The sequence below is a fragment of the Palaemon carinicauda genome, chromosome 3, assembly GCF_036898095.1.
Source record: "Palaemon carinicauda isolate YSFRI2023 chromosome 3, ASM3689809v2, whole genome shotgun sequence".
Classification (NCBI taxonomy): domain Eukaryota; kingdom Metazoa; phylum Arthropoda; class Malacostraca; order Decapoda; family Palaemonidae; genus Palaemon; species Palaemon carinicauda.
The window spans coordinates 132,452,177-132,462,176 of NC_090727.1; the positions used below are offsets into that span (position 1 = coordinate 132,452,177).

A 10,000-nucleotide genomic window follows, 5' to 3' on the forward strand; every position below is an offset into this window, starting at 1 on the left:
GGCAGCAAATTCAAAAGGAAGATTAGCAATCGGGTGATAGTGATTACCTGAGAAAGAATGACGTCACGGATATGATTGGCAACTTGGGAAAAGAAAGCTAGTTATGGTTCATGTTTTTTTTGAGATTGTACGTTGATGCAAGTTCCTTTATTATTATTATTATTATTATTATTATTATTATTATTATTATTATTATTATTATTATTATTATTATTATTATTATAGTATGAAAAGTAATGGGCCAAGAGCACCACCCTGAGGAACACCAGATATCACATTCCTATACTCATTATGGAGTGGAGTAGATTGGCTTTTCCTTATGGAAAAAAGGGGGGGGGGGGGCTAAGGCTCTATCTTACGAAAGAGGCATCAAATTCAAAAGGAAGCTTAGCAATGGGTGATAGTGATTACCTGAGAAAGAATGACGTCACGGATATAATAATTATTATTGTTATTATTGTTATTGTTATTATTATTATTATTATTATTATTATTATTAATGTTTTTATGTTGACCAGGCTGACAAGAGTCTTTTTATAGTTTATATATGACGTCTGTTTTTGACGTTAATAGTTTATATAGGACATATCAGTTTTGACGTTACTGTTTTTAGAATGATTTATTGTTAATTTATTCTCATCACTTATTTATTTCCTTATTTCCTTTCCTCACTGGGCTATTTTTCCCCATTGAATCCCTTGCGCTTATAGCATCTTGCTTTTCCAACTAGGGTTGTAGCTTGGCTACTACTACTACTACTACTACTAGCACTAGCTATGCTACAACCCTAGTTAGAAAAGCAAGATGCTATAAGCCCAACGGCTCCATCAGGAAAAAAATAGCCCAGTGAGGAAAGAAAATAAATGAACGATATAAGAAGTTATGAACATTTAAAATAAAATATTTAAAAAATAATCAACAGCATTGAAGCAGAAGGCAACGTAAAGTTATTTACAGACCCAATTTAACATGAAGGAAAAGATGGTATAAGCTGAGTTTTAATTGTCATGAAATATGTGCTGACAATTTAACTCACAAACACCTTACATGATTTCTCCAAGTTAAGGAAAATAATCTTTGCTTTCTTAACTGAACATTCCTTGCCAGCTAAATGTGCCATTTGCACCATTTTCCTTTTGCAAAATTCCACTGTCTTGGAGTATGACATTTGCACTATTTTCCTTATGCAGACTTCCATTGTCCTGGAATGTAAAATTTGCACTATTTTCCTTTTGCAGACTTCCAATGTCCTGGAATGTAAAATTTGCACTATTTTCCTTTTGCAGACTTCCAATATCCTGGAATGTAAAATTTGCACTATTTTCCTTTTGCAGACTTCCAATGTCCTGGAATGTAAAATTTGCACCATTTTCCTTTTGCAAAATTCCACTGTCTTGGAGTGTGACATTTGCACTGTTTTCCTTATGCAGACTTCCATTGTCCTGGAATGTAAAATTTGCACTATTTTCCTTTTGCAGACTTCCAATGTCCTGGAATGTAAAATTTGCACTAATTTCCTTTTGCAGACTTCCAATGTCCTGGAATGTAAAATTTGCACTATTTTCCTTTTGCAGACTTCCAATATCCTGGAATGTAAAATTTGCACTATTTTCCTTTTGCAGACTTCCAATGTCCTGGAATGTAAAATTTGCACTATTTTCCTTTTGCAGACTTCCAATGTCCTGGAATGTAAAATTTGCACTATTTTCCTTTTGCAGACTTCCAATGTCCTGGAATGTAAAATTTGCACTATTTTCCTTTTGCAGACTTCCAATGTCCTGGAATGTAAAATTTGCACTATTTTCCTTTTGCAGACTTCCAATATCCTGGAATGTAAAATTTGCACAATTTTCCTTTTGCAGACTTCCAATGTCCTGGAATGTAAAATTTGCACAATTTTCCTTTTGCAGACTTCCAATATCCTGGAATGCGATATTTGCACTATTTTCCTTTTGCTGACTTCCAATGTCTTGGAATGTGACATTTGCACTATTTTCCTTTTGCTGACTTCCAATGTCTTGGAATGTGACATTTGCACTAATTTCCTGCTGACTTCCAATGTCTTGGAATGTGACATTTGCACTATTTTCCTTTTGCTGACTTCCAATGTCTTGGAATGTGACATTTGCACTAATTTCCTTTTGCTGACTTCCAATGTCTTGGAATGTGACATTTGAACTAATTTCCTTTGGCAGACTTCCAATGTCCTGGAATGTGACAATTGCACTATTTTCCTTAGGCAGACTTCCAATGTCCTGGAATGTGACATTTGCACTAATTTCCTTTTGCAGACTTCCAATGTCCTGGAATGTGACATTTGCTCTAATTTTCTTTTGCAGACTTCCAATGTCCTGGAATGTGACATTTGCACTATTTTCATTTTACAGACTTCCAATGTCCTGGAATGTGACATTTGCACTATTTTCCTTTTGCAGACTTCCAATGTCCTGGAATGTGACATTTGCACTATTTTCCATATGCAGACTTCCAATGTCCTGGAATGTGACATTTGCACTAATTTCCTTTTGCAGACTTCCTATGTCCTGGAATGTGACATTTGCTCTAATTTTCTTTTGCAGACTTCCAATGTCCTGGAATGTGACATTTGCACTATTTTCCTATTACAGACTTCCAATGTCCTGGAATGTGACATTTGCACTATTTTCCTTTTGCAGACTTCCAATGTCCTGGAATGTGACATTTGCACTATTTTCCATATGCAGACTTCCAATGTCCTGGAATGTGACATTTGCACTATTTTCCATATGCAGACTTCCAATGTCCTGGAATGTGACATTTGCACTAATTTCCTTTTGCAGACTTCCAATGTCCTGGAATGTGACATTTGCTCTAATTTTCTTTTGCAGACTTCCAATGTCCTGGAATGTGACATTTGCACTATTTTCCTTTTACAGACTTCCAATGTCCTGGAATGTGACATTTGCACTATTTTCCTTTTGCAGACTTCCAATGTCCTGGAATGTGACATTTGCACTATTTTCCATATGCAGACTTCCAATGTCCTGGAATGTGACATTTGCACTATTTTCCATATGCAGACTTCCAATGTCCTGGAATGTGACATTTGCACTAATTTCCTTTTGCAGACTTCCAATGTCCTGGAATGTGACATTTGCACTATTTTCCTTATGCAGACTTCCAATGTCCTGGAATGTGACATTTGCACTATTTTCCATATGCAGACTTCCAATGTCCTGGAATGTGACATTTGCACTATTTTCCATATGCAGACTTCCAATGTCCTGGAATGTGACATTTGCACTATTTTCCTTTTGCAGACTTCCAATGTCCTGGAATGTGACATTAGCACTATTTTCCTTATGCAGACTTCCAATGTCCTGGAATGTGACATTTGCACTATTTTCCATATGCAGACTTCCAATGTCCTGGAATGTGACATTTGCACTATTTTCCATATGCAGACTTCCAATGTCCTGGAATGTGACATTTGCACTATTTTCCATATGCAGACTTCCAATGTCCTGGAATGTGACATTTGCACTATTTTCCTTTTGCAGACTTCCAATGTCCTGGAATGTGACATTAGCACTATTTTCCTTATGCAGACTTCCAATGTCCTGGAATGTGACATTTGCACTATTTTCCATATGCAGACTTCCAATGTCCTGGAATGTGACATTTGCACTATTTTCCATTTGCAGACTTCCAATGTCCTGGAATGTGACATTAGCACTATTTTCCTTATGCAGACTTCCAATGTCCTGGAATGTGACATTTGCACTATTTTCCATATGCAGACTTCCAATGTCCTGGAATGTGACATTTGCACTATTTTCCATATGCAGACTTCCAATGTCCTGGAATGTGACATTTGCACTATTTTCCATATGCAGACTTCCAATGTCCTGGAATGTGACATTTGCAGTAATTTCCTTTTGCAGACTTCCAATGTCCTGGAATGTGACATTTGCTCTAATTTTCTTTTGCAGACTTCCAATGTCCTGGAATGTGACATTTGCACTATTTTCCTTTTACAGACTTCCAATGTCCTGGAATGTGACATTTGCACTATTTTCCTTTTGCAGACTTCCAATGTCCTGGAATATGACATTTGCACTATTTTCCATATGCAGACTTCCAATGTCCTGGAATGTGACATTTGCACTATTTTCCATATGCAGACTTCCAATGTCCTGGAATGTGACATTAGCACTATTTTCCTTATGCAGACTTCCAATGTCCTGGAATGTGACATTTGCACTATTTTCCTTTTGCAGACTTCCAATGTCCTGGAATGTGACATTAGCACTATTTTCCTTATGCAGACTTCCAATGTCCTGGAATGTGACATTTGCACTATTTTCCATATGCAGACTTCCAATGTCCTGGAATGTGACATTTGCACTAATTTCCTTTTACAGACTTCCAATGTCCTGGAATGTGACATTTGCTCTAATTTTCTTTTGCACACTTCCAATGTCCTGGAATGTGACATTTGCACTATTTTCCTTTTGCAGACTTCCAATGTCCTGGAATGTGACATTAGCACTATTTTCCTTATGCAGACTTCCAATGTCCTGGAATGTGACATTTGCACTATTTTCCATATGCAGACTTCCAATGTCCTGGAATGTGACATTAGCACTATTTTCCTTATGCAGACTTCCAATGTCCTGGAATGTGACATTTGCACTATTTTCCTTTTGCAGACTTCCAATGTCCTGGAATGTGACATTAGCACTATTTTCCTTATGCAGACTTCCAATGTCCTGGAATGTGACATTTGCACTAATTTCCTTTTGCAGACTTCCAATGTCCTGGAATGTGACATTTGCACTAATTTCCTTTTGCAGACTTCCAATGTCCTGGAATGTGACATTTGCACTAATTTCCTTTTGCAGACTTCCAATGTCCTGGAATGTGACATTTGCACTAATTTCCTTTTGCAGACTTCCAATGTCCTGGAATGTGACATTTGCTCTAATTTTCTTTTGCACACTTCCAATGTCCTGGAATGTGACATTAGCACTATTTTCCTTTTGCAGACTTCCAATGTCCTGGAATGTGACATTTGCTCTAATTTTCTTTTGCACACTTCCAATGTCCTGGAATGTGACATTTGCACTATTTTCCTTTTGCAGACTTCTAATGTCCTGGAATGTGACATTTGCACTATTTTCCATATGCAGACTTCCAATGTCCTGGAATGTGACATTTGCACTATTTTCCATATGCAGACTTCCAATGTCCTGGAATGTGACATTAGCACTATTTTCCTTATGCAGACTTCCAATGTCCTGGAATGTGACATTTGCACTATTTTCCTTTTGCAGACTTCCAATGTCCTGGAATGTGACATTAGCACTATTTTCCTTATGCAGACTTCCAATGTCCTGGAATGTGACATTTGCACTATTTTCCATATGCAGACTTCCAATGTCCTGGAATGTGACATTTGCACTAATTTCCTTTTGCAGACTTTCAATGTCCTGGAATGTGACATTTGCACTATTTTCCATATGCAGACTTCCAATGTCCTGGAATGTGACATTTGCTCTAATTTTCTTTTGCACACTTCCAATGTCCTGGAATGTGACATTTGCACTATTTTCCTTTTGCAGACTTCCAATGTCCTGGAATGTGACATTAGCAATATTTTCCTTATGCAGACTTCCAATGTCCTGGAATGTGACATTTGCACTATTTTCCTTATGCAGACTTCCAATGTCTTGGAATGTGACATTTGCACTATTTTCCTTATGCAGACTTCCAATGTCCTGGAATGTGACATTTGCACTAATTTCCTTTTGCAGACTTCCAATGTCCTGGAATGTGACATTTGCTCTAATTTTCTTTTGCAGACTTCCAATGTCCTGGAATGTGACATTTGCACTATTTTCCATATGCAGACTTCCAAAGTCTTGGAATGTGACATTTGCACTATTTTCGATTCGCAGACTTCCAATGTCTTGGAATGTGACATTTGCACTATTTTCCTTTTGCAGACTTCCAATGTCCTGGAATGTGACATTTGCACTAATTTCCTTTTGCAGACTTCCAATGTCCTGGAATGTGACATTTGCACTATTTTCCTTTTGCAGACTTCCAATGTCCTGGAATGTGACATTTGCACTAATTTCCTTTTGCAGACTTCCAATGTCCTGGAATGTGACATTTGCTCTAATTTTCTTTTGCAGACTTCCAATGTCCTGCAATGTAAAATTTGCACTATTTTCCTTTTGCAGACTTCCAATGTCCTGCAATGTAAAATTTGCACTATTTTCTTTTTGCAGACTCCCAATGTCCTGCAATGTAAAATTTGCACTATTTTCTTTTTGCAGACTTCCAATGTCCTGCAATGTAAAATTTGCACTATTTTCTTTTTGCAGACTCCCAATGTCCTGCAATGTCAAATTTGCACTATTTTCCTTTTGCAGACTTCCAATGTCCTGGAATGTAAAATTTGCACTATTTCTATTTTGCAGACTCCCAATGTCCTGGAATGTGATATTTGCTCTATTTTCTTTTTGCAGACTTCCAATGTCCTGCAATGTAAAATTTGCACTATTTTCCTTTTGCAGACTTCCAATGTCCTGGAATGTGATATTTGCTCTATTTTCTTTTTGCAGAATTCCAATGTCCTGCAATGTAAAATTTGCACTATTTTCCTTTTGCAGACTTCCAATGTCCTGGAATGTGATATTTGCTCTATTTTCTTTTTGCAGACTTCCAATGTCCTGCAATGTAAAATTTGCACTATTTTCCTTTTGCAGACTTCCAATGTCCTGGAATGTGATATTTGCTCTATTTTCTTTTTGCAGACTTCCAATGTCCTGCAATGTAAAATTTGCACTATTTTCCTTTTGCAGACTTCCAATGTCCTGGAATGTGATATTTGCTCTATTTTCATTTTGCTGACTTCCAATGTCCTGCAATGTAAAATTTGCACTATTTTTATTTTGCAGACTTCCAATGTCCTGGAATGTGATATTTGCTCTATTTTCTTTTTGCAGACTTCCAATGTCCTGCAATGTAAAATTTGCACTATTTTTATTTTGCAGACTTCCAATGTCATGCAATGTAAAATTTGCACTATTTTTCTTTTGCAGACTTCCAATGTCCTGCAATGTAAAATTTGCACTATTTTCCTTTTGCAGACTTCCAATGTCCTGGAATGTGATATTTGCTCTATTTTCTTTTTGCTGACTTCCAATGTCCTGCAATGTAAAATTTGCACTATTTTTATTTTGCAGACTTCCAATGTCCTGGAATGTGATATTTGCTCTATTTTCTTTTTGCAGACTTCCAATGTCCTGCAATGTAAAATTTGCACTATTTTTATTTTGCAGACTTCCAATGTCATGCAATGTAAAATTTGCACTAATTTCCTTTTGCAGACTTCCAATGTCCTGCAATGTAAAATTTGCACTATTTTCTTTTTGCAGACTTCCAATGTCCTGCAATGTAATATTTGCACTATTTTCTTTTTGCAGACTTCCAATGTCCTGAAATGTAAAATTTGCACTATTTTCCTTTTGCAGACTTCCAATGTCCTGCAATGTAAAATTTGCACTATTTTCTTTTTGCAGACTTCCAATGTCCTGGAATGTAAAATTTGCACTATTTTCTTTTTGCAGACTTCCAATGTCATGCAATGTAAAATTTGCACTATTTTTATTTTGCAGACTCCCAATATCCTGGAATGTGATATTCGCTCTATTTTCTTTTTGCAGACTTCCAATCTCCAGGAATGTAAAATTTGCACTATTTTCTTTTTGCAGACTTCCAATGTCCTGGAATGTGATATTTGCTCTATTTTCTTTTTGCAGACTCCCAATATTCTGGAATGTGATATTTGCTCCTTTTTCTTTTTGCAGACTTCCAATGTCCTGGAATGTAAAATTTGCACTATTTTCTTTTTGCAGACTTCCAATGTCCTGGAATGTAAAATTTGCACTATTTTCTTTTTGCAGACTTCCAATGTCATGCAATGTAAAATTTGCACTATTTTTATTTTGCAGACTCCCAATATCCTGGAATGTGATATTCGCTCTATTTTCTTTTTGCAGACTTCCAATCTCCAGGAATGTAAAATTTGCACTATTTTCTTTTTGCAGACTTCCAATGTCCTGGAATGTGATATTTGCTCTATTTTCTTTTTGCAGACTTCCAATGTCCTGGAATGTCAAATTTGCACTATTTTCTTTTTGCAGCCTCCCAATGTCCTGGAATGTGATATTTGCTCCTTTTTCTTTTTGCAGACTTCCAATGTCCTGGAATGTCAAATTTGCACTATTTTCTTTTTGCAGACTTCCAATGCCCTGGAATGTAAAATTTGCACTATTTTTCTTTTGCAGAGTCCCAATGTCCTGGAACGTAAAATTCCCACTATTTTCCTTTTGCAGAGTTCCAATATCCTGGAATGTGACATCTGCTGCAATGCATTCAGCGAAGAATATTGCCCCAGATTGCTGCCATGTTCTCACACACTATGTGGCCATTGCATCGATGGAATTATTGCAACGAATAGGAAATTTTGTCCATCCTGCAGGAAAGAATTCGCAGCTACTTCGGCCGAAGATTTGACCGTTAACAGAATTTTCTTGGACTTGATTATCCAGCTGTCCTCCAAGCCCAAAGTATCCAATGCGTCCTCTTCCCGTGAACCTAAGGCGTCCATACAAGGACGTGAACCTAAGGCCTCCATACAAAGTTTCAATGAGGGTTTTCGTAAGAATTGTATCAAAAAAGGTATCAAAGACTATGAGGAAACTAAGGCCCAGGTTGCAGATGCCATTGAAACCTACAGAGACATGAAATTTCTTATTCAAGAAGCTGATAAAGACATTGATGGATTGATGGAGACGCTAAAAGGGATTAAAATGTCGCATTCTGAAATGCTGAGCAATATTGATCAAAATATAGAACTGATGGAGAATGCATTGGATCTCGCATTTCAAAGTAAAATAAAACTGGAAAACTTTGATGCTCAACTCGCTTCCTCTGCAGACTTCACCTCAGCTGGGCCTGTTATTGATGAAGCAGAAACTGTATTTAATGAAATACAGGAAAAGATACGGGAAACTCAGGATCTTCTGAAATGCAAACGAGATGCAGATATTGGCAAGGTTAGTTTTTTTTTTTTCTCTCTCTCTCTCTCTCTCTCTCTCTCTCTCTCTCTCTCTCTCTCTCTCTCTCTCTCTCTCTCTCTCTCTCTCTCTCCTTCCTTTAAATGTAGCCATTCTGAACTACTTTTAATTCACTCATCTTGTAGTCAAAGACATTCCCAAAGTATTATTCAAGTTTTCCATAAATTATCCAAGGAGAAGGTAAATTTTGAAAAGTTTTTTCATGAACAAATTTACCAAAGTAAATTTTCTTACGAGTGATTATAATGCATGGTTGGTGTTTTTCGTTTTTTTTTTTTTTTATTATTATTATTATTTGTTAGTTACAGGAAATTCTCAACACGAAAATAAACTTGGATAACATCGTAGAAGAAATGAAAAGAAGAAGAATTGAAAATGATTCCCAAGTGAACATCAAAGTAAGATTTGTTTAATTTTCGTTATATCACTTAAAAAAGATAAAACTGTTTTGCAAAATGTAAAATCAGTAAATTGTTATAACAAATAAGTTACATAATGTGTACCAAAATACTTTTAACTTTCTAATAATAATCAAAACGATAGAAAATTAAATATTGAAAACTGGACAGCAACTATAGTTAATTCTTTTTAGTGAGGCAGATTTGCACCGTCTCGCAGGGGTGCCCTTCTACCCCGGAAAGGTTTCCTGCTCGCTGATTGGTTGGACAAGATAATTCTAACCAATCAGCGACTAGGAAACTTTTCGAGCTAGAAGGGCACAAATTACTAGAGTGTTGAAGCAATAACCAGTTTTCCAATATTAGTCTTTTCAAAGACTTCTCCTTTTGCTTTCTGAAGATAAGAACTTATTTCAGCCTAGTTACCTCCGGAGTTATGGTAGTCTACTTGGACGAATTGACCCAAGAGAG

At 36.5% G+C, this 10,000-nt stretch overlaps 1 protein-coding gene and 1 long non-coding RNA gene across 3 annotated transcripts in view; one reads left to right on the forward strand and one right to left on the reverse strand.

Annotated features, from left to right (window-relative positions):
* The window catches only part of LOC137638543 (uncharacterized), a 312,041-nt gene that overhangs the window by 39,113 nt on the left and 262,928 nt on the right, over positions 1–10,000 (reverse strand). The window lies entirely within an intron of this gene.
* LOC137638870 (uncharacterized) overlaps positions 1–10,000 on the forward strand; it is a 13,434-nt gene that overhangs the window by 1,950 nt on the left and 1,484 nt on the right. Inside the window, exons 2-5 of the mRNA XM_068371279.1 lie at positions 7,764–7,878; positions 8,161–9,110; positions 9,434–9,529; positions 9,947–10,000. The exon at positions 9,947–10,000 is cut by the window's right edge and continues 126 nt beyond it. Coding sequence (XP_068227380.1) covers positions 7,764–7,878; positions 8,161–9,110; positions 9,434–9,529; positions 9,947–10,000 — 1,215 coding nt within the window. The remainder of the gene's footprint in view (positions 1–7,763; positions 7,879–8,160; positions 9,111–9,433; positions 9,530–9,946) is intronic.